At 41.5% G+C, this 25,140-nt stretch overlaps 2 protein-coding genes across 3 annotated transcripts; one reads left to right on the top strand and one right to left on the bottom strand.

Moving 5' to 3' along the window:
- Positions 1-1,428: 1,428 nt before the first annotated feature.
- Positions 1,429-10,378, bottom strand: LOC139466811 (hsp70-binding protein 1-like). Of its 2 annotated transcripts, XM_071248507.1 has the most exons (6): positions 9,864-10,378; positions 8,796-8,970; positions 8,358-8,579; positions 7,054-7,209; positions 5,633-5,841; positions 1,429-1,762 (listed from the first exon to the last, which is right to left on the bottom strand). In XM_071248507.1, the coding sequence occupies exons 1-6, from the start codon at positions 10,002-10,004 to the stop codon at positions 1,685-1,687; spliced, it is 981 nt and encodes a 326-aa protein (XP_071104608.1). In that variant the 5' UTR covers positions 10,005-10,378; the 3' UTR covers positions 1,429-1,684. The 2 variants fall into 2 exon arrangements, with proteins under 2 accessions (XP_071104608.1, XP_071104609.1); XM_071248508.1 differs by lacking the exons at positions 1,429-1,762; positions 5,633-5,841 and adding an exon at positions 6,405-6,851.
- A 3,233-nt stretch (positions 10,379-13,611) lies between these two features.
- LOC139467164 (uncharacterized) lies at positions 13,612-23,214 on the top strand. The gene is made up of 7 exons (XM_071248886.1): positions 13,612-13,802; positions 14,325-14,501; positions 17,711-17,885; positions 19,166-19,448; positions 19,914-20,018; positions 21,247-21,504; positions 22,774-23,214. Exons 1-7 carry the CDS (start codon positions 13,643-13,645, stop codon positions 23,074-23,076), a joined length of 1,461 nt encoding a protein of 486 aa, XP_071104987.1. The 5' UTR covers positions 13,612-13,642; the 3' UTR covers positions 23,077-23,214.
- The last annotated feature ends 1,926 nt before the right edge of the window (positions 23,215-25,140 follow it).

Genomic DNA, 25,140 nt, shown 5'->3' with positions numbered 1-25,140 from the left:
TCCTGTAGTGAGCTATTGTGAACCATGACATGTATTACATCTCATCAGCAGAGTTGCTGTTATGACCGAGAGTACCATGCATGTGACACATCTTGATTTTCATCCATTTTTCACGAGACTATTCTTGAAATGATGTAAACACTGATGGACTACTTCTACATTCCTGGGGAAACAGCTGGGAATAAATACAGAAGCGTTGTTTCTTATCATTTGGACACTTTAATCTTCAGGTCAGCATTTTGCATGCCTGTGATAAAACCATTGTCGCTACCGCCCATCATGGTGAACATGATCAAGACACTGAAACCATCGACTCGATCCATTCCTAGACGGACAGTCCTCAACATTCTACAGCAATCTATGAATTTACTCAAGTATCCATTTGACACATCTTTGAAAGATCGGCCAAATGATCAATGAAGATACATGCCCAATTGTCACAGGTTCATTGACAACTTTGGAAATCTCCCCCATCAGATTGATCATGTTGGCTATTTTATTTTAACGTCTTACAGTTAGTTCTTAACAGACATTCCTCATCAGCTGATATTAAATAAATTTCTCTATTGTAACTACAAAAGATGTTACTGAAGAGTGAGTGAATATGGTTTTATGCCGCTTTTAGCAATATTCCAGCAATATCACGGCGGGGGACACCAGAAATGAGCTTCACACATTGTACCCATGTCGGGAATCGAACCCGGGTCTTAGGCGTGACGAGCGAACGCTTTAACCACCAGGCTACCCAACCGCCCCTGTTACTGAAGAGAAATTGGAGTGCTCATGTGCTGATATTTTGTCTGCATTCTGCGATACAACTGGTTGTGTGGCTGTCAGTGTAAAGAGGAAGTCACACATACTAAATGAAATTGTGGAAAAATCCCTCGAGGTACAAGATAGTGATAGAAAGAATTATAAGAGATGACTTGCACTTTGTGTGACTTCACTGGAGCTTAAACATTCCTATAGTGAAGGACTAACTACAAACGTTGGAGCTTGTGACATTCCTGCCATCAGTGATTGAAATGAGGCACTCAAGGTAACCATGGTAACAAAGTAGTGCAAGATGTCCTGTCAGCCTCACATTCAGTCACACATCCACACAGTAATCAAGGTAACAAAACAAAAAAAGGCAAGATGTCCTATAAGCCTCACGATAATTGACACATCCACACAATAACCATGGTAACAAAGTAGTGCAAGATGTCTTGTAAGCCTCACGATAAGTCACACATCCACACAGTAACCATGGTAACAAAGTAAGGCAAGATGTCCTGTAAGCCTCACGATAATTCACACATCCACACAATAACCATGGTAACAAAGTGAGGCAAGATGTCTTGTAAGCCTCACGATAAGTCACACAGCCACACAGTAACCATGGTAACAAAGTGCGACATGTCCTGTCAGTGTCACAGTGACAGCCACACATCGTCATCAGCAATAATCCAGCAATAGCATGGCAGATAACACAACAGGAGAGCGAGCATCCCCAGAGAGAACATCCCCCATGGTTAAAGCTGCACATCAAGTCACTTGTAGCTTCAGCAACAAAATCAACACATCACAAGCCTCCTTGAGGCCTGCCATCACGGCTGCAGGTGGCTGGGCAGTCCGGTTACTGAATCAACCATGTGTGTGCTGCATCCTTCCCGGGACATCCCATGACGTGCCCCGGCCGGCTTCACCTGGCCCCGCAGTCCACAGTCGAGTCCCCCTCCGAGATGATGCGCAGCAGCTGGGTGGCGTACTGTTCCTCCTCCTGAAACCAACAGGATCAGGCACACATTGACCGCAACATGCAATTACAGGAATACTTTAAGTTAAGGATCACCCGATTCTTTCATATTGGTAATGTTAATCTGTCATGGCATGAGAGATTAACTATTGTCATATGAAAGAATCAGGTGATCCTTAAGTTCTTTTGAGTAGTATATATCAACATCTTCTCCAATGATGCAATGGTAACGTGACAGGGATTTCTCTACACCTACTCTTCTCTACACCTAGTAGTCTGAACCAAATGTCACAAAATAAAGATTTGCAAAACAGAATGACAAATTTCCGAATTCCTGTTGCCTTGTACTAACTAATGTTAGGGCTATGTACAGGCAATTGTATTCCACTGACCAATTTGGGCAAAATCAAATAACAAAAAATTCACAAGCTGTCTGCCAAGAGTATTTATCTGGGTAAATCACTGCATGACAATCTTAATTCTACAAACCAAACTTGATAATCATTCAGTATTGGAGGCAACCTATCTCAGCATCATCAGCCTGTTTGTTGTTTGTTTAATGCTGCACGCAGCAATAGTCCGGCCATATGATGGCCTGTAAATAATCAAGTGTGGAGTAGACAATCCAGTGATCAATATTGTGATCAACAATCCTTAAAATGGAGGTCAAAGGACATGCTATCAACCAAGTCACCGAGCCTGACTACCCGATGCACCTGCCTGACCACCCAGTACACATGCCAGACTACCCCATCCACTAGCCCGACCGGCCTGTGAAGATCCGGGGTAGAATAGGTCTTCAGCAACCCATGCTTGCTGTTAAAGGCAACTATGCTTGTCTTAAGAGCCGACTAACGGGATCAGTGGTCAGGCTCGCTGACTTTGTTGAAGCATGTCATCGATCCCAGTTGAGTGGATCAATGCTCAGGATATCAATGACTGGATTGACTTGTCCAGACTCAATTATTTACAGACCGCCTTCATATAGCTGTAATATTGGTGAGTGCGGCGTAAAACAACAACCCGACCAACCAACTAGCCTGACCACCTGATCCACGAGACTGACCACCTGATCTATGAGCCTGACCACCTGATCCACGAGACTGACCACCTGATCCACGAGCCTGACCACCTGATCCACGAGACTGACCACCTGATCCACGAGACTGACCACCTGATCCACGAGACTGACCACCTGATCTATGCGCCTGACCACCTGATCCACGAGACTGACCACCTGATCCACGAGACTGACCACCTGATCCACGAGACCGACCACCTGATCCACGAGACTGACCACCTGATCTATGAGCCTGACCACCTGATCCACGAGATTGACCACCTGATCCACAGGACTGACCACCTGATCCACAAGACTGACCACCTGATCCACGAGACCGACCACCTGATCCACGAGACTGACCACCTGATCTATGAGCCTGACCACCTGATCCACGAGATTGACCACCTGATCCACAGGACTGACCACCTTACCCACAAGACTGACCACCTGATCCATGAGCCTGACCACCTGATCCACGAGACTGACCACCTGATCCACGAGACTGACTGCCTGATCAATGAGCCTGACCACCTGATCCACGAGACTGACCACCTGATCCATGAGCCTGACCACCTGATCCACGAGACTGACCACCTGATCCACGAGACTGACTACCTAATCCATGAGCCTGACCACCTGATCCACAAGACTGATCCACCTGATTCTTCTCGTATATGAGGCAGGACAAAGCAACATTCCTGTTTTAGATTTTTAAAACAATAAATCCACACAAATAAGGTTCATCACATGATGATATAGCTCCCAGATCTGGTGCAATCTGGAAATGACCTTATTTGCCTGCATGCCAAGTTTAGTAAAGAAATTATAATGATAATCAGTATTTGTAAAAAACCCAAATCATCAAATGACCACAACCACTACCCTCATTTTTACTAAAGTCCACTTTGTTGTCATGAGAAAAAAAAATATAAAAAAATATTTAAAAATCCTAGACTGATCTATACACAAAGCAAAATATGTAGCAAATTTCAACAAGACATTTAACGGTTTTAGAGTTCTGCTCCCAGAAACAGAAAACACGGCCAGCAAATGGACGGGTGTTCTGACGGACATGGTGATTGCTATATCTCCATTTTTCAAGCCGGCGAGATAATAAGGTTAACATTTAATAATATCCTTTTTTGTTCACATTGTATTGAACAATATTTGGTAGAACCTGGGACAGAATTGGTCCAATAATATATTGTGTATGGGGGTTTTACTTGAAACATCCTCCACGTTCACTGATACAACCGTAACAGACTCACCTGAAACAAACCTTCACAGGCTCAACCGAAACAACCTTCACAGACTCAGCTGAAAAAACCTTCACAGGCTCACCTGAAACAACCTTCACAGACTCACCTGAAACAACCTTCACAGGCTCAACCGAAACAACCTTCACAGACTCATCTGAAACAACCTTCACAGACTCACCTTAAACAACCTTAACAGACTCACCTGAAACAACCTTCACAGGCTCACCTGAAACAACCTTAACAGACTCACCTGAAACAACCTTCACAGGCTCACCTGAAACAACCTTCACAGACTCACCTGAAACAACCTTCACAGGCTCAACCGAAACAACCTTCACAGACACATCTGAAACAACCTTCACAGACTCACCTTAAACAACCTTAACAGACTCACCTGAAACAACCTTCACAGACTCACCTTAAACAACCTTCACAGACTCATCTGAAACAACCTTCACAGACTCACCTTAAACAACCTTCACAGACTCACCTGAAACAACCTTCACAGACTCATCTGAAACAACCTTCACAGGCTCAACCGAAACAACCTTCACAGACTCATCTGAAACAACCTTCACAGGCTCACCTGAAAAAACCTTCACAGACTCCCCTGAAACAACCTTCACAGACTCACCTGAAACAACCTTCACAGACTCACCTGAAACAACCTTCACAGACTCACCTGAAGCAACCTTAACAGACTCACCTGAAACAACTTTAACAGACTCACCTGAAGCAACCTTCACAGGCTCACCCAAAACAACCTTCACAGGCTCACCTGAAACAACCTTCACAGACTCATCTGAAACAACCTTCACAGGCTCAACCGAAACAACCTTCACAGACTCATCTGAAACAACCTTCACAGGCTCACCTGAAAAAACCTTCACAGACTACCCTGAAACAACCTTCACAGACTCACCTGAAACAACCACCACAGACTCACCTGAAACAACCTTCACAGACTCACCTGAAACAACCTTAACAGACTCACCTGAAACAACTTTAACAGACTCACCTGAAGCAACCTTCACAGGCTCACCCAAAACAACCTTCACAGGCTCACCTGAAACAACCTTCACAGACTCATCTGAAACAACCTTCACAGGCTCAACCGAAACAAACCTTCACAGACTCACCTGAAACAACCTTCACAGACTCACCTGATACAACCTTCACAGACTCACCTGAAACAACCTTAACAGACTCACCTGAAACAACTTTAACAGACTCACCTGAAGCAACCTTCACAGGCTCACCTGAAACAACCTTCACAGGCTCACCTGAAACAACCTTCACAGGCTCACCTGAAACAACCTTCACAGGCTCAACCGAAACAAACCTTCACAGACTCACCTGAAACAACCTTCACAGACTCACCTGATACAACCTTAACAGACTCACCTGAAACAACCTTCACAGACTCACCTTAAACAACCTTCACAGACTCACCTGAAACAACCTTCACAGACTCACCTGAAACAACCTTCACAGGCTCACCTGAAACAACCTTCACAGACTCACCTGAAACAACCTTCACAGGCTCACCCAAAACAACCTTCTCAGACTCACCTGAAACTCTTCCTTGTCTTTGACCAGCTGTATCCTGTCTTTCAGCAGTTGGTGCAGCTGCAGCTCCGGTCTCCGACACTCCGCAACTGCTCGACTGTGGTCCGTGACAATCATCAGCAGCGCGCTCATCAGATGTTCATGTAGCTGGCTGTGGTCCTCCCCCAGGTGGCCGACCAGCTGGTCAATCATGCCAATATCGCACAGGATGTCTGAACACAGAATGGTTGTCAATCATATAATCATGCCAATATCGCACAGGATGTCTGAACACAGAATGGTTGTCAATCATATAATCATGCCAATATCGCACAGGATGTCTGAACACAGAATGGTTGGCAATCATAAAATCAATCATGCCAATATCGTACAGGATGTCTGAACACAGAATGGTTGTCAGTCATATAATCAATCATGCCAATATCGTACAGGATGTCTGAACACAGAATGGTTGTCAATCATATAATCATGCCAATATCGCACAGGATGTCTGAACACAGAATGGTTGTCAATCATATAATCATGCCAATATCGTACAGGATGTCTGAACACAGAATGGTTGGCAATCATAAAATCAATCATGGCAATATCGTACAGGATGTCTGAACACAGAATGGTTGTCAATCATATAATTAATCATGCAAATATCGCACAGGATGTCTGAACACAGAATGGTTGTCAATCATATAATCATGCCAATATCGCACAGGATGTCTGAACACAGAATGGTTGTCAATCATATAATCATGCCAATATCGCACAGGATGTCTGAACACAGAATGGTTGTCAATCATATAATCATGCCAATATCACACAGGATGTCTGAAAAACAGAAGGGTTGTCAATCATATAATCAATCATGTCAATATCGCACAGGATGTCTGAAAAAACAGAATGGTTGTCAATCATATAATCATGTCACTATCACACAAGATGTCTGAAAAACAGAATGGTTGTCAATCATATAATCAATCATGCCAATATCACACAGGATGTCTGAACACAGAATGGTTGTCAATCATATAATCATGTCACTATCACACAGGATGTCTGAAAAACAGAATGGTTGTCAATCATATAATCAATCAAGTCACTATCACACAGGATGTCTGAAAAACAGAATTGTTGTCAATCACATATTCAATCAAGTCACTATCACACAGGATGTCTAAAAAACAGAATGGTTTCATATAATCAATCATGACAATATCGCACAGGATGTCTAAACAAAGAACGGTTGTGAATGACATGATCAATCATGTCACTATCACACAGGATGTCTGATAAAACAATGCATGTCAATCATATAATCAATCATGTTAATATCAAACAAGAACATGTCTGAAAAACAGGAGTTTGTCAGTCAGCTGGTATGTAACCACCAAAGGCTGTTTGACATAATCATAATTTGTTACTATGGTTACCTTTATAAGCTGGTTGGTTGGAGCACAGGTGAGTGAGGAAGAAGGATGACTTTATCTTGAGCTTCTCCACGTCTGCCTGCATCGCCCGCATCAACACAGAGAAGCCATCCTTGTCCACAAAGACTTTCTGGGCTTCACCGTTCTCCCGAGATAAACCTGCACATCCGTGACACAGCATCATAGTAACCATGGCAACACTGATTTCATATCATCTCTCAAAACATGACACATCTTACATAGACCCATGATCAGCGCTTCTAAAGCTTTCACCAGCCCTTTACTCTCACCACATGTTGACTGTGATGTTTGTGAACCACGGACACAGCATCCCAGTTTCAGTGAAAGATCTACAGCCATGTCAAACTTGTCTTTTCATTTATCAAAAAATACTTAACATATTCAACTGAAACCTATACATCTACAGCATCAGATACAAACATGAGACTCTATTCAGAGTTGAATCCTATAGGCATGCAGAGTACCCTCCCTTTGCCATGCAAGGAACCTTGGATTACTGGTTCGAATCCTGGTTCACCCTCATCCTGTTTCCAGTTTTGTTTCAGCACCAAACCCGTGTTTGTGGGTTTCACGAAAGTGGTAAACATCAACAACATGTATCACTTCGGGCTCCCCTCCTACATCAGCCTGACACGTGGAGATATAACTGGAATACTGTTAAAAGCGGCGTTAAACCCAACTCACTCACTCACTCACTCACTCACTCTCCTCCTACATCAGCCTGACATGTGGAGATATAACTGAAAGACTTTCAAAGTGCCATTAAACCCAACTCACAATCTCATTAACATCAGATCTTAGTTCACGCTACCACTAAACAAAGATTTGAGGACATCCCATTGCGGGTCATGTCAGAACGACCTTTCATCTGACCAATCAGAGCATCACTTATCAGATCCTGAAAGTGACAGTTGGAATGTGATTTTGGATCGTGCAACCTCGAAAAGAAATCCACATAGGGTATTCCGAACGACAGTTATGGGCTTTATGTCTGTATTCATACAATCTAGACCATCTATTAGCCATTCCAGAATGTTTTTTTGTTCAGTCTTCAATTTTTCGATCAAGTATATGTCAAAATACGTTTCACATAGTCACCAGTTTGAAACTAGTGCTGTAAAGCTTCATTAAGCTGCCTTCTGAGTGGCTATTGTCGACTTCTTGTCAGTCATTCCATTGGTCTGTCAAAGGTCTGAAGTGACCCGTAATGGAATGTACTCAGATCTTTGTTTAGTGGTAGCGAGAACTAATATTTGATTTTAATGAGATTGCCCCAACTCACGTACATGAGATGGCGTACAGGGCCTTTGTCCTGACAGTAGGGTCAAGGTCAGAGTCCAACAGCTGCAGCAGTGTGGGGAGGAGGTCCGCCTCCAGGACAGCCGCCTGACAGTATGGGTTGTTCTGTGTCATTGTTCCGATCAGGTCTAGGCATGTCCATCGCAGTTCCGGAACATCGCTGTTTAGCAGAACAGGCAGGATTTCAAATCCACCAATCTTGTGAAAGTCTGCAAAAATGACCCGCAGACATCTTATCAACAAATATGTCAACGAGTAAATCCAACAGACATCACTACACCTGGTTACAGATATTTCAACACAAAGAATTGATATTTACACAGTAGACATCATACACACAGCAGAAGATCAAATAATTAATCAAAGCTGTAGCCATGGTAACCTGAAGGGAGATAATCTTGATATGCTGTGAAGGTTGTACACACCTATAGCGAAGTCGATCTGTTCTGCCCACTCGGTAATCTCCTCCAGGGCAGTTACCTTCTTCTCCACACCGTCATCGCTGTCGCCCTCCATCTTGACCACACGGACACACAGCTGCATTCTCTCCACTGGGTTCACACTCATGTCGGTCAGCGCCTTCTCCAGCCATTCCTTCCGCTGAAATATCCACCTCATGATACTAATAGAACATCATCATGTTATAATAAGTAAACAATGCAACATGCTCAAGGGATCATGTACGTTCTGTCAAAGGGGGAGATTTGGGGGCCCCTAGACTAAAAAACTGTAACAGAAAACCTCCAGGGCCCCAGGGCCCCAGGGCCCCTTTTCATTTCTAACAGCAAAATTAAAACTTGTAGTTAGACACAAACGTTAAAAATCAAAGCCTCATTCCAGACAAAACAATACGCTTGCATCAACTTTCATTTCCACTGATCAAAATAAAAGGTTTAAAAAACATCTAGAATCAGACTCAATATTGCCATTGAACCTTTTGTTAGAATTAAAAGATGAGCTGCATCAAAACAGAAAATAAAAGGAAACTGCAAATGTTTAAAATGTCTTTGGGACCAGTAATGAAGTCCGGCTGTGGAACAGATTGGAGGCTGACAGTCAGTCTCAGTCACAGCTAAAGGATGAAAACCGGTGTTCACTAGTCATTTAACAGGAACATCTGCAGGTTGTGTGCATGGTAATGTGAGTGTGGTATCATGAATATTCCTATCCCTATGATTAATATATTTCAAGAAAGTGGCTAGAAATGCCACTGTTCTCCAGAGTGAAGGACATCACAGCTCTGATTTTGGTGGTATTTTCTTTTTAAAATGCAAGTAGAAAATCACATATAAATATATGAAATAGTTAGACCTCTATATGATTATATTTTGCTGAATTACCACTGACTTCACGTGAGACTTCTCTTATCATGCTTATTGTCTCAAATGTCGAGGTTTAATTTTAAAAATACGTTTTCAAACCATGAAAATCAACAAATATTATTTACAACAGGGTGGCAATGGGCCCGATTACATTAACTATCGGGTTATTACCTCATCAGACATCTGGCTAAAATCTGCTGAGGTCGTAGGATCCTCGGCTTGTGTGGCCTGCACACAGAACTGGAGAAGACTCTTCATGTCTTTTGGGATTCTAGATGGGCCTCCATTACCGTCGTCACCAGGTGCTGCCATAGCGAGTTATACTCAGTCCCGTTACTCCTGGAATAGGCACTGTCTCGATATCAACTATTTCTGACTTCCACACAGCTGAAGAGTTACTCAATATATATCGCACTTCTCATCATAATTGCGCACGCATAGGTTTGTTCAGTAATTCTTCGACGCTTGTCAAGATTAATGTGGAAAAATCGAAGTGTCTCCAGACGATTCTAGAAGATCTCGTCGCGAGGGTCGTAAGTCGGTATGGCGACTTTTACAAACAAGAGGAGTGGTAACTGCTTGATTTTCTTGTGTTTATTTAAATATTTGACATTGAAAGGTCTGTATTTATTCAAATGATAACAAATAAGCACATGTGAATAAATCCCACATCGCTATCCGGAAGTATCAATATTTGTGACTCTGGTGAGGAAGAGTTCCATAATTGACTGATACAGTTTGTTATGTTGCGCAGCGAAAGACGGACCCCAGTCATACCAGTTCATCCGTTCGGGACCTTTCCGACCATGGAGTAGGGCAGGTAGCAGCAAGTATGGCTTTACGCCGCTTTTAGCAATATTCCAGAAATACCACGACGCATTTTATAAATTAATTAGGTACGCAGATGCAAATAACTAAAATACAAGATAACTTTGTTCCAGAGGATCAACACAGCTCCAAGAAATGTTGTAGCATACCTACCTATTGATGTAAGTACCTATACTGTCATAAAACTTACAGATGTAACCCTGAAGGTTAAACAAATTGTAATTTGCATGTGGTACCTTCAGTATCAGGAATGAGTGAGTGAGTTGGGTTTAACGCCGCGTTTAACAGTATTACAGTTATATCGCGGCGTGTCAGCTTAATGTGGGAGGAAAGCCCGAAGTGATGCAGGTCTTAGACGTTTACCACTCCGGTGAAACCCACGATCACGGGTATGGTGCTGACAAACCTAGAAACATAATCGGGGCGAACCGGGATTCGAACCTCCAATCAAAGGTTTCTGGCGTGCCCAAAGCACAGCGAATCGTGGCGCCTTAGACGACTGGGCCACCCGTGCCCCCATCAGGAATGAGAACATGACACATTTGAGTTTAAGTACATTTATCATCCAAAACTGGCTATCACCGGAGATATCACTTGGTATATATATTGGGAGAGATCAAGCTGTATCTACATTGTAGATATCGCTGCAATGAAATTGCATAACAATGCTTTACAGCCTATATTGACGTCATGTAACAAAGACGTCACTAATGGCTCTGCTGTTGAAGCTATTAGCAGTACTTTTTACACTAAGACACTGCGCTTAATTATTACTGTCTACAAACTGAAAAAGTTGGAAGAATGATGTTGGATGATCATTAAAATCTCACCCTCGTGTCTTTTGATATCAAATATATCAACACTCTCTGATATATTTGATATTAAAAAAAAACACTCGGGTGAGATTCTCTATATGTAATATAAAAACATAGATCAAACATCATGAAAACAAAACAAGTAATGTTTTCACAACAATGCCATGTGGTATTGTCTTCAAGCTAAAAGAGGTATTACGTTGGCGCAATCACAGTGGTATAGATGTTGAATGTTTAAAGTTTTAACCGAATGGCATAAACAAAACCTTTGTTGGCGCATCACATGTTAGCAACGTATGTTGCATTGTCAGGAATTAAACGAACAATTATGTCAGTAACACAATGGCTGGACGGAATGGCATAAAAGTGTTTTGTATATCTACTGCGGTAAATTTATTGATATTGTTCAAAATTAATCTTTTCAAAGTAAAAGTTGCTTTGTTGTAATATTATATTATAATGAACTATATCAATGGAGGCATGCAAATATAGTTAAAATTGAAACCCACAACGTTTTGAGTGCGTAGTTTTTATTTAACCATGAATCATACTTCTTCATCGTTCTGACATGACCCGTAATGGAATGTCCTCAGATCTTTGTTTAGCGGCAGCGAGAACTTAGATATGATTTTAATGAGATTGGGCATCATTAGCCATGCACTGCAGCATCTGTAATCCCGTCAATGTGGCAACATTAATCCTGCAATGCAGCATCTGTAGCCAAGTCAAGACAGATCTGGTTATTTTGGAAGGAAACGTCACTGGACAGCGTCACATTGACCAGTCTCTGTTGTACTACCGTTCTTGCAACAAAACAGGACAGACCCTTTTTCAACAAAACAACACAAGTCCCCATACATCTTGCCCTGGCCAACACAATCACCAGACTTATCACCTATAGGACTCTTGTGAGACTACCTTGAACGTCAAATTAGAGCATGGCTAGGTCGCCCTTATACCAAGGATCAGTCGGCACAGGCCCTCTGAGAAGAATGGCGTTGAATCCCATTTCTTGTGTGCTACAGTGATCAGACGTGTCACATCTCCTCAGGGTCAAGTTGGTGCGTGCATAGATTCCCGTGGTGGGCACATACACAATATTGACTGACAGTTGTGACATTAGGAAGGATTAAAATGATTTCAGTTTTGCCGGTTGATCGAATACTGAACAACTGATCCCACCCTCCAAACTTTGGACACAATACCTTCTTTTTTGTTCTCATTCAAGGCATAGTTTTTTATGACGTTGATTTATAATTCATGTCTTTTGACAAGTATGTTTATGTTGTATTTGTTTCCAAGTAGGGATAAATGAAACATTTCATGTCACATTCAACAACTGTTTCAGTCATATCACAGCGGGACAAGTGAAGTCAATAACCCTGTCCAAGGATTTACTAATAAATACGTGTCACAGACATGTCTGTCATGCTCATGTCTCGATGTCAAACATTATGGCTTTGCTCACGACATACTCTGTATTGATGAGGATGGCCGTATTGCGGTCGAGACTGCTTCTTTTTTTGAGGATGAGATTGTTTTTCAAGGAGATGGAGATTTTTACTTACACTAAATAATGAGCTGTGTCTTTTCTTTTTAAAAAACCCACCACCCCCATGATGGACCACGTGATGCTTATATCGGTTTGTCTAAACATGACTAGACGTCGATGATTGGTTCACGGAGATATGCAGAGAATGTAACCCTGATCCTGATATATACATGTACTCAAAGCCAAAAGAAACGCGAACCATAAAAAAAAACATATATAGAGGTATGTACGTTAAAATAGATGTTTCCAATGTGTACCACTTAATGACAAAACCAGTCAAGTGTCACCACAGAGTGTCTTTATTCTTATCACGATATGCTGCATGTGATTTCCAAACTTTACACGCTAATCCTGCATGAAACAAATGGTGCATCTCAAGTCATGGATCTATGACGTCACATGTGATGCGTCCATGGCCGTCGATTCACGCAACATACCAATATGTTCGTTTGTGCGTCGAACTAATCTAAGATCGCTTGAATATGAGTAATTCTTCTTCTATTGACCAACATAATAGGTATTCGCGTTTCTTTTGCATGCCGACACGAAACAACAAACAATAAACAAAAAGAAGCAGCCACCATCTGTCGAAAGTCGTCAATGGACAACTGTGGAAGTTCTCGTGAACCCAGACGCATGTGCTTGGCGCTGTTTATCGGCCAAACTAACTATCACATGACCCAGCCTTGTATATTACTGATATGAATACATGAGATCGCACAGGTTCCAGGTCGTTCAGTCGCTGCGAGCTGAGGATGTGGAAGGTTGTTGTTGTCGTGGCCGTTCTTGGATGGGTAACGTGTTCTTTCGCGGTCACCCCCCACGTTCTCCCCCCTCTGATCGAAACAGGGCCAGAGGCGGCGCTGATTATTGTTCCTGGGGCATATCTGAAGGGAGAAGCCTATATACCATTAGGTAAGTTTCTGTCCTACGACACGAACTACCTACAATTAAGACGACGTGTACGGCATGATTTTTGAAAACGTCATTCTTGTGAACATTGTTATTTACTGTGTAGCATTATCGATTGATACTGTTGCAAAGATTTACACCTGAAACAGCATTGTTTGTTGATTGAATGATTGACTTAATGATTGATTGACTTAATGGTTGATTGATTGATTGATTGATTGATCGATTGATGTGGGTTGGTTGGTTGCCGCACACAGCAATATTCCAGCTATATGACGGCGGTCTGTAAATAACCGAGTCTGGACCAGATAATTCAGTGGTTATGAAAACACCGATCTACGCAATCAGGATACGATGACATGTACCAACCAAGTCAGCGAGCCTGACTACCCGATCCCGTTCGTCGCCTATCACGACAAGCATGGGTTGTTAAAGACCATTTCTAACCCGGATGTTCACGGGACCACATGGGCAAGTTGGTGAAGGGGGTTGAGCGGGGCAGATACACGAGATGTTGTGTTGCAGGTACTCAGATCCAACTGTCGGCAGTCCTGAGACTCTGGGTCGTCGTGCTCGGGGAATTCCTCGATGACCTTCCAAATCCAGTAGAGCTGCCCAAGGGTATAGCAAACGCGACTGCGCAGCTCCGGAAGCGCGGGATGACCTCTGATAACATTTTCCTGGCTGGTCACAGTTTAGGAGGTAAAATCATAAAGGTTCCGTTTGGATGAATGTTTGAAATATATGTCCCTTGATACATAGGTATAACCAGGGAGGACCTTACACGACTGAATTAGCAGGACTGACCTCCCTATTGGCTTGTCGAACTGTCATATGATATTCTACTAGCCTTACTATCAATCTTGTCGGCCTACCGCCATTCTACTAGCCTTACTATCAATCTACTTGGCTTACTATCACTCTACGTGACTTACTATCAATCTACTCGCCCTATCGCCATTCTACTTTGCTTACTATCAATCTACTTGGCTTACTATCACTCTACGTGACTTACTATCAATCTACGTGACTTACTATTAATCTACCCACCCTACCACCATTCTACTTGGCTTACTATCAATCTACTAGCCTTACTATCAATCTACTTATCGGCTGGATAATGGTTTCTGATGTAATTATAATGCTTGTCACGATAGGCACCTTGAAAACTGTATTGTTAATCCGCTCTTCTGGATGTATAATTTACTTTGTTTGTTTTTGGTAAGAGAAAGTAACATGGAGATGCGTAATAGTTGGAAAAATGTAAACAAACTTTAAAAAGAAATCTTATCGTTATATCGCACAGGTATAATGATGTGTACATACGAGATCCATAAATAATTATAAAAATATGTTTTAAAACATTCCTAATTGTATCTTATTATGCTAACCATGTACAATTATGTGTAAATCGGGGTCAATGATCAAAGGGAGGTACACTTTATGATGCGAGCAATTGTAAGATCGATGTTAACACATTTTTGAGAGGAACCATATCTTTGTCTCACGCATAGATAATGTTACGTGTACGTACGAAATGCAGAAATCATTATGAAAATATCTTAAAACATTTCTAGCTGTACATTAGTACACTAAACATGTTTGTGTTACTCGGGCTCAAAGATCAAAGGATGGCAAGCTCTGTCATGGGGACGGGCGGGAAACGTCGACCAAGTTTCCGTTTAGCGAGGTACGAGCGCTTTTGTACAGCGTGAATAATTGACGTGCCAGGCTACAGGAGTAAACATACATCACGCTAAGCACAGGGAGATAACTCTCATAGAGAAGTATGATTCATGGTTGAATAAAAACTACGCACTCACAACGTTGTGGGTTTCAATTTTAACAATATCTGCATGCCTCTATTGATCTCGTTCATTATAAGATAATATTACAACAAAGCAACTATAACTTTGAAAAGTTTAATTATGAATAATATTAATAACTTTACCACAGCAGATATACAAAACACTTTTATGCATTTCCGTTCAGCCATTGTGTTACTGCCATAATTGTTCTGGACAATGAAACATATGTTGCATAAACATGCACTAAGGCGCAACCAATCAATGACAATCTAATATTTTGCCTGCAGTTTATCGTTTTGTTATACGCAGATGCTGCTGCCTTATTCAGTGAAGACCCTGCAGACCTACAACAATCACTTGACAATTTTCATAATTACTGTTCACGATGGAAACTAAATGTAAACTTGTCCAAAACCAAAATAATAGTTTTTGGAACCAGGCCTGCTAGAAACAGCAATCTGAAATATTCATTCACCTATGGCAACCAAACTATAGAAATTGTCAATAACTATACTTACCTTTGAATAAAGTTTAACAGAAACGGGAGATTTGTAGAAGCCATCAAAACCTTAGTAGAAAATGCAACAAAAGCTATGCTCTCATTACTTAATAAGACGTAATATTAAGTTGCCTTTGAGTTGTTTAAAATCCGCATTTGATTCTTTGATTTCCCCGATCCTAATGTACTGCTGGGAAATCTGGGCATTTGAAAACATAAAACTAATAGAAAAAGGTCACTTAAAATTTCTTAAACTGGCAGCAGGTCTTCGAAATGCAACACCAAATTATATGATTTACGGGCAGCTCGGCAGGGAACCCTCCATATCAAAATGTACAAACGTGTTATTCTATTCTGGCATAAACTGGCAATCTATAATCAAACTCCCAAATTAACAAATATGGTCTATACATTGATCGCACATTACTACGCTTGCATCTCTGAAAAAAAACTAAAATGGACAACACTTGTCAAGATAATACTAAACAACTGTGGTCTCGGTGAAATATTCGACAACCCGTTCCTGTGTTCATCTCCAAGGCCAGCTTTAAAAGTTAAAGAAATGTTGAAAGACCAGTTCCTGCAGAATTAGCACAGTTCCATTACTGAGAGTTCTTAGGGTATGTACTATAAAATGTTTAAAGAAAATATAACCTTTGAAAAATATCTATAGAAGCCTAAAAATGTTTGTCACCAAATCTTAAAATTCAGAACCACAAACCATAACTGAAACTGAAACTGGACGCTGGCCTGATATCCCAAGAGTAGAACGTTTATGTAATTAATGTAGTTCTCCCGCGGTTGGTGACGAGTTTCATTACCTGTTTAGATGTGAAGCTCTTCTCCAGTGGCGGTCTATGTACATACCTTAAGATCTTTCTGAATGGCCTAATTTGCATAAATTTAAAAAATGTTTATGCAGCATTTAAGTCAAAGATATGAAAAACTTGTCCAAATTCATCAATACCATATTTAGAAATGTTGAAGCTGTTCGAAAACGTGTATGAGACTCTTGTTACTTTATTTCTATCATATTTCTTTGTAACCTTTGATCCTATATGTATTTGCACAATTCTCCTATCATCTTGATACGGATATTTTTATTATATTCTGAATTTATATTATAATGTTTCTCATGTACAATCGTTGGTGGGATTTTCTGAGAATAAACTGAACTGAAGTGACAAATATATATTTGTCGGTACATGAAGTCGACATGAAGTAAATATGAAGTCGACATGACAGACGGACTAGTGATGTAGTGTGGTAAGTAAAGCTTAGAGATGGTATATATATATATATATATATATATATATATATATATATATATATATATATATATATATATTTGTGTGTGACCATATCTAAGCTTTACTTATCACACTACTTCACTAGTCCGTCTGTCATGTCGAATTCACGACACATGACATAATCATCAGAGATCCTTGTACTTATCTAGATTACTTGATGCATCTATGTTGCACCTTTAGTGTGCAACTAGCTTTTCATGTCAACGTGCACCCGGTGCAAGGTAAATCCAGTACCTCAAATCGAGTCCTGTAATAGACTTGAGTTATGTACGCGTGTATGCGGTGTTTTGTCAGGGGTCTTTGTTGGCGAGTATGGAAATTCCCACGCACATGAGTTAAAGGGGATCCTGCTGTTGGCGTCGTACATCACCAAGGGGAATGCTCTGTCGCAGTACCCTATTCCTGTTCTCACTATCTCCGGCGACCTGGACGGTTTGACACGTATCACCAGGATCGCCGACACCTTCCAGTGAGTGATAGCAGACCGTTAAAGTAACACTATCTACTTTGCTGCTCTGCAAATTCAAAACACATGAGTTTCTTGCAGATTTCAAGGGCAAATAAAAAAGTAGTGTCCCTTAACTGTAACAGGATCCTCTGATATTGTGATCGCCTGGATCTGTCGACTCCATACCCGTGCCCTTTGGTATTATGTTTCCAACCCGCATCGTCACCTAAGGCTTTCCGTTTAGTTCCGTCCAGTTCCGTTGGTCACGCCGAAGACCCGAGACAATGTGTGAAGCCAATTTCTGGTGTTCCCCGCCGTGGTATTGCTGGAATGTAGCTAAAAGTGGCGTAGAACCATACTCACTCACTCACTAGTGACGTACTGAGAATTCTGCACATGACCGTATATTACTTCCGGTTCCGTGAGAATTGTAGGACAGAATAGGACATGGTATAGAGTAAGTCTTGCGAAATCACTGAGACACACGTCGCACTTACAAAAATGAAGGACGCATTATAATTCTCGCGAAATAATAGTCATATCTTTATTAAAAGTAAGTTATATGCATTATATGCTACGAGATTAAGTGAACCATGTTATTGGTGAATACTAAAGCTGAAGGGGTCGTTGTCGGCACGAGTTCTACAGATGTTGCGTGAAACCATACTCACTCACTCAATCACTCACTCAATCACTCACTCACTCAATCCCATCCACAATAAGCTGCAACCGCGTGTTATCACTGAAATGTCGTTTAGACGGCGACGTTAAACAGACGTGTAACATAGAAACGCGTTGTACTGACATCTCCATGTTATGAATCGCTCAGAACAAAATATTTCCAAGGTTTACCCCAAAACATCAATACACTAATCAAGCTGCTCCGTTTTGATGAAATATCTAACGAGCAACAAAAGAATACTATCCTATACATTAATTATAGTTTACGACTTCGCAACCGTCTTTGTACAAATGATGTTTAATTATTCTTGAGGTTATTTGCCTTTATTAATCAAATGCTTTAATCTTCTTGTTGTGTTGTGATGCGATTTATTTTTCACAAAATTGTACACGTGCACATCTCTGTGCATATAAGTCTGCATGTTTAAACTTGTACATGTACACAATTGTATATATATAATATTATTGTAATACTATGTATATGGGCCTATGGCCTGAATACAATACATGGTGATGACGAGCAGCCGCTGATCTATGAATCTGTAATGCATATTGCGTGAACGTGATGTTACGAGGATATCGTGTCTTACATAAAGAAGGGAAACTGTCCTTGTCAACAGGGAACTGAAAGGCGACGTCGCTCACAACGTCAGCGCCATGTACCGCACTCCCGTCGTCGTCATGCCTGGAATAAACCACGGCCAGTTTGCGTCTGGTACAATGCCACCAAGCGTCCTCGAGAAGGACATTGACCCGGAAGTGAACCTGACGACTGCGCACATAGCAATAGCTCGGCACTGCAACGACTTCATGGTTGTTACTCTGCAGCAGCCTACAAGTCACGTGACAAGTGCACAGGCGGCCTTGACCCAGGCGTATAGGAACACCAGCAGCATCATGGAGGTAGGGCTGTTGGCTTAGATAACGCACAATGCAACTACCTTCATCCTTCTATATTCGATGTGAAAAACTTTATTTCATGGATGGAGAGAGCTTCCAAATGTACTGCGCCCAACTGCGCCCAGCTGCACCCAGCTGCACCCATCCCAACCAGCTGCTGTGTGGACTATGTCGGAGTGATGTGAGAGGAAGCTGGAAAGTATTGCGTTCTCTAACCCAGCCCTTGCTAGATATTGCGTTCTCCAATCCAGCCCTTGCTAGATATTGCGTTCTCTAACCCAGCCCTTGCTAGATATAGCGTTCTTTGTTTAAGCCTTCGCTAGATATTGCGTTCTCTAATTCAGCCCTTGCTAGGTATTGCGTTCTCTAATTCAGCCCTTGCTAGGTATTGCGTTCTCTAATTCAGCCCTTGCTAGGTATTGCGTCCTCTGTTTAAGCACTTGCTAGGTATTTCGTTCTCCGTTCCAGCCTCTGCTTCAAATGAAGACGCTGGACGAGAATAAGCACTTGGTGTCCGGATGGAGCGTCCAGGCACAGAAGATCCTTGCTGGCAACGTGGGCACAACACTCCAGGTGATTGTTATCTGTGCTAGATTGTCTGTACAAGCACAGGTACATGATGGTGAGCTACACTGCTCGTACATACGCCCCACTAGTCAGCGAATCTGGTGATGTTACGTAGTTATATAACACAACATTAACTGAGTGTGGGTCACGCACGATGTGGTTGCTACCACCATCAACGGGCTTGATGGCGTCACACGCCTGGCAGACGGTTTCATACTCTATGTTTCATGAAGGTAGTCTCTATCTATCAAGGGCTACTTAATGTTTCATGAAATAGTCCCTAACTATTGATAGCGACTTAATGTTTCATGACACAGTCTCTATCTATTGATAGCGACTTAATGTTTCATGAAATAGTCTCTATCTGTCAAGAGCTACTTAATGTTTCATGAAGGTAGTCTCTATCTATCAAGAGCTACTTAATGTTTCATGAAATAGTCCCTAACTATTGATAGCGACTTAATGTTTCATGACACAGTCTCTATCTATTGATAGCGACTTAGTGTTTCATGAAATAGTCTCTATCTGTCAAGAGCTACTTAATGTTTCATGAAATAGTCTCTATCTATCAAGAGCTACTTAATGTTTCATGAAATAGTCCCTAACTATTGATAGCGACTTAATGTTTCATGACACAGTCTCTATCTATTGATAGCGACTTAGTGTTTCATGAAATAGTCTCTATCTGTCAAGAGCTACTTAATGTTTCATGAAATAGTCTCTATCTATTGATAGCGACTTAATGTTTCATGAAGATAATCTCTATCTATCAAGAGCTACTTTATTTTTCTTGAAATAGTCTCCATTAATTAAAAGCTACTTAATGTTTCATGAAATAGTCTCTATGTATTAAATCTACTTAAATTTTCGTGAAATAGTCTCTGTCTATTAAAAGCTACTTAATGTTTCATGAAGATAGTCTCTATCTATCAAGAGCTACTTTATTTTTCTTGAAATAGTCTCTCTCTATTAAAAGCTACCTAATGTTTCATGAAATAGTCTTTATCTATTAAATCTACTTTATTTTTCTTGAAATAGTCTCTATCAATTAAAAGCTACTTTATTTTCCTTGAAATAGTCTGTATCTATTAAAAGCTACTTAATTATCATGAAATAGTCTCTATCTAGTGATAGCGACTTTATGTTTCATGAAATAGTCTCTGTCTATTGATAGCGACTTTATGTTTCATGAAATAGTCTCTATCTATTGATAGCGACTTTATGTTTCATGTAGGTGGTCAACACCGTGTATGACTCGGTGGACTTCGGTTCTTCGAAACCAAAGATCAACAAGACGGGACAAGATGAAGTAGTTGTCGACACCTACACCCACGTTGACCTTCCCTCCAACCCCCTGGACATCTCCACGAACCTTGACTCTCCTCTACAACTCGAGGTTAAGATGAAATCACGTGACGCAATTGTTCAAGCAGCGACCCCTGGTGCCAGCACTGTTACAGACTCAGCCGGAAGTTGCAGGGAAATTAACGAGGTACTGCTGAACAGGATCACCGGGTATCTTCCGACCAAGTGGATACCGTCTCCACGATACCTCTGTCAGATCCAGGTTCAACCATGAGTAACATGATAACCAGTCGTAACGCCTTAGTAGCATGATAACTAGGTCGTAACGTCTTAGTAGCATGATAACAGCCGTAACGCCTTAGTAGCATGATAACCAGTCGAAACGTCTTAGTAGCATGATAAATAGGTCGTAACGTCTTAATAACATGATAACCAGTCGTAACGTCTTAGTAGCAGGATAACCAATCGTAACGCCATAGTAGCATGATAACTAGGTCGTAACGTCTTAATAACATGATAAGCAGTCGTAATGTCTTAGTAGAATGATAAATAGGCCGTAACGTCGTAATAGCATGATAATCAGTCGTAACGTCTTTGTAGCATGATAAATAGGTCGTAACGTCTTAATAGCATGATAACCATAGTTGTACTGACGCCTTAGTATAATGATAACCAGTCATAACGCCTTAGTAGCATGATAACAAGGTCGTAACACCCCAATGTCGTAACACGTCTTAATGAATGGCACAAGCCAGGTCGTCTGAGTCCGACACAGTGATGACTTAGCATAACACCACTGCCACCGTCAAATTTGCATATTACGTGACCGGACTTTTCTTTTGATTGTAAACGAACGAACGCGCTTATTCTGAAATCAGAACAAATAAGCCTAATGCAAGTATGTTGAGGCGCTGTATATATTATGTTGCATAATCATATAGATATGCTACTACAACTGCGATATTGAGGTGCATTCAACGTATATATATTTATACATCAAAGTGGCCGTATCGCTTCGAAAACAGCACGCGGAGCCGTACAACCAATGTAAACATAGGATAACTACGCAAATGGAAATAGTTTTTCACGATTTAGGATATTTGCTCAGTGATAGTTAACCATTCTATGACATATGTTCATCTAAATATACAGACTTGTCAAAAATGAAACAGCTGAAAAAACATGTGCAATATTTTGAATTGACTGTGTAAGATGTGACGAATTGTTACATGGCGCTGGCCTATGGCAGAGGTACGATGCTGGCCGCATGGAACTCTGGGTAGGAGACTGCCCGGGTGCCGTTGTACAAAGTGGTCTTAGCGCTAAGGTGATTGTAACTCCAATACCCTTACATAGACTTACGACTGTCGTAGCGCTAAGGTTGCTTTGTACAACGGCACCCAGGTCTTTACGACTTCGTAATAATAAAATAATGAAATGTTCTCTCTGCCCACAGGCCGCGACGAAACTGGCTGTTACTTCCTCCTCCCTCCGGGCACAGTATCGGTATCGCACTCGAGCTGTACGGCCGCTGGTTTTCAAGAACGACACCAATCTCAAGACCGGACTAGAGTGGTTACCATGGAAACTTCAGTTTACAGAAACGGAGCATGCGCTCGAGGTGACTTCCGCTTCCTTGATAACGCCCGTGGATTTCGTGATTTCGTCCTTGGCCGGGATGTTCTATTGCAAACTGTTGTCGCCATATCGCGCCATGGAGTGGATATACGTCGACTCGCTCAGGAACCACACCCTATGATGTCGCTGTTGTCCTGTGATGTGGCTGTTGTTCTGTGATGTCGATGTAGTTGACTAGAGACACATCCCGCTTGTGTTCGGACAGGTCTCCAGCCACCGCCGAGTAGTCGATTGAAAAACTGAAACATGTACACCTGAGCCGTCTAAATACAACTGTTATTGTTTGTTTGTTTGTTTGTTTTTTAACGCCGCACTCAGCAATATTCCAGCTATATGACACCCTCCCCTTTCCAACCAGCCCCCGCAGATCACAACCCGACCCATTCGAATTTTATCGAATATCCTGCTTCATTGTGTTGTCTTTGGTGAGTTCTGACAACACTAAACGAAAATCTTCCATAGATATCTCACCACGAGCCAGTGCTGTTGATACATGCTCGTCAATGCTGTTTAACTTTGCGTCAGCCAGCCCACGAATACTATCACGTTTTAGTGCTTTCTTTTGCATAGATATCTCACCCTGAGCCAGTGCTGTTGATACATGCTCGTCAGTGCTGTTTAACGTTGCGTCAGCCAGCCCACGAATACTATCATGTGTTAGTGCTTTCTTTTGCATAGATATCTCACCCTGAGCCAGTGCTGTTGATACATGCTCGTCAATGCTGTTTAACTTTGCGTCAGCCAGCCCACGAATACTATCATGTTTTAGTGCTTTCTTTTGCATCTGGCGAGTTATTCCTGTCAGTCCAGAGACAAACCAACGTCAGCTGCACCAAGCCCATGCTAGCAACTACAGTAAAGTACGGTTATAACGAACTCAAAGGGACTACTAATTTTAGTTCGTTACAACCGTAGTTCGTTATAAGCATATATACAGCATAACTACAGCAAATAGTCGGGACCAAAAAGTAAGTTCGTTATATCCGTCAGTTCGTTATAAGCGTGTTCGTTATAACCGCAGTTGACTGTATAAGCGTAATGTCCACTCCACCAACAGCATTCACAACTCCGCGATACTTGTTTTATAATCCAATTTGAGAATCCCGCTCCTTCTGTAGTTGATGTTTTATTTCACTTATTTGATGTTTTCGAATTCCATCAACAGTATCCATCTATTCCGATACTTCATTAAGGATAGGATATAAACCCGTCATATATTAACTATCATGAGTCTTTAAATGGTTCATAGTTTTTACGCCATCTAAGACTTAGACCCGGTAATACAGCGAGGAAATCTTCAGGAGCAACAAGACAATATAAAGTGTAGATCTGGGAGGTATTGCACTCAAGTTCTTGAATACATAATTGAAATCAGCAACCACATTTAAGCTCACATCCTTAAATACTGGGCGACACATTAACAGATGGCCCGGTTTCTCTGGTAGTGAGTGAGTGAGTGAGTTAGTATGGTTTAAGGCCGCTTTTAGCAATATTCCAGCAATATCACGGCGTGGAACACCAGAAATGGGCTTCACACATTGTACCCATGTCGGGAATCGAACCCGGGTCTTCGGCGTGACGAGCGAACGCTTTAACCTCTAGGCTACCCGACCGCCCCATCTCTGGTAGTGGAGCAATGAACACGCACTTTTGTTTTGATGGAATATAAGCCCCCAGTATAATTCTACGATTCATGAACCTATTTAAACGACGTGCCTTACCCGTCATAATCACATATGGTGGTTTAATGAGGATATTTGTTAGCCGGTCGATTTTTGTTTCAAGCATAATCCATTTATCATCACCAGTGAGGACACCATTGTACAAGGTGTTTTTAATGGGTTCTCTTACCTCAACATCATTTAAATCTCCTAGAATAGGTGCTGCAAATGTAACTTCTTTCTGCTTTTATACATTATCTTGTAAGTGTAAAACATATAATCTGCTTTCAATACCAGGTTTATCAAATCCTTCTGTGTCTCCAAGATCAGAAAGTATTGAAACTTTGAGTTTTGTAATAATGCACCGCCTTAACTTCTTATACTGTAATGCTGAGAACAATTCGCTTCTACCTCTATTGTATTTTTCATCTTTAACTGGAGCAGAGTAGAAGGACTTTCACGTTGATTATTATTAGTTGTACTATTCAATCCGTATGACATTAGGTGGTCCAGTCAGGGGCTTG

Source organism: Haliotis cracherodii, unplaced genomic scaffold, assembly GCF_022045235.1.
Source record: "Haliotis cracherodii isolate W230 unplaced genomic scaffold, xgHalCrac1.p SCAF_19, whole genome shotgun sequence".
NCBI lineage: Eukaryota > Metazoa > Mollusca > Gastropoda > Lepetellida > Haliotidae > Haliotis > Haliotis cracherodii.
The sequence above is the reverse complement of the archived record's forward strand: the minus strand, read 5'-3'. Positions and strand labels throughout refer to the sequence as shown.

Excerpts from the sequence above, each read along its gene's own strand:
- LOC139466811 (XM_071248507.1), bottom strand. The coding sequence starts at position 10,004 with ATGGCAGCACCTGGTGACGACGGTAATGGAGGCCCATCTAGAATCCCA. Across the intron at positions 8,971-9,863 it reads TTAGCCAGATGTCTGATGAG|CGGAAGGAATGGCTGGAGAA; the intron begins GTAATAACCCGA and ends TGGATATTTCAG. Across the intron at positions 1,763-5,632 it reads AAGACAAGGAAGAGTTTCAG|GAGGAGGAACAGTACGCCAC; the intron begins GTGAGTCTGAGA and ends TGTTGGTTTCAG.
- LOC139467164 (XM_071248886.1), top strand. The coding sequence starts at position 13,643 with ATGTGGAAGGTTGTTGTTGTCGTGGCCGTTCTTGGATGGGTAACGTGT. Across the intron at positions 17,886-19,165 it reads AGGATCGCCGACACCTTCCA|GGAACTGAAAGGCGACGTCG; the intron begins GTGAGTGATAGC and ends CCTTGTCAACAG. Across the intron at positions 20,019-21,246 it reads ACGTGGGCACAACACTCCAG|GTGGTCAACACCGTGTATGA; the intron begins GTGATTGTTATC and ends TGTTTCATGTAG.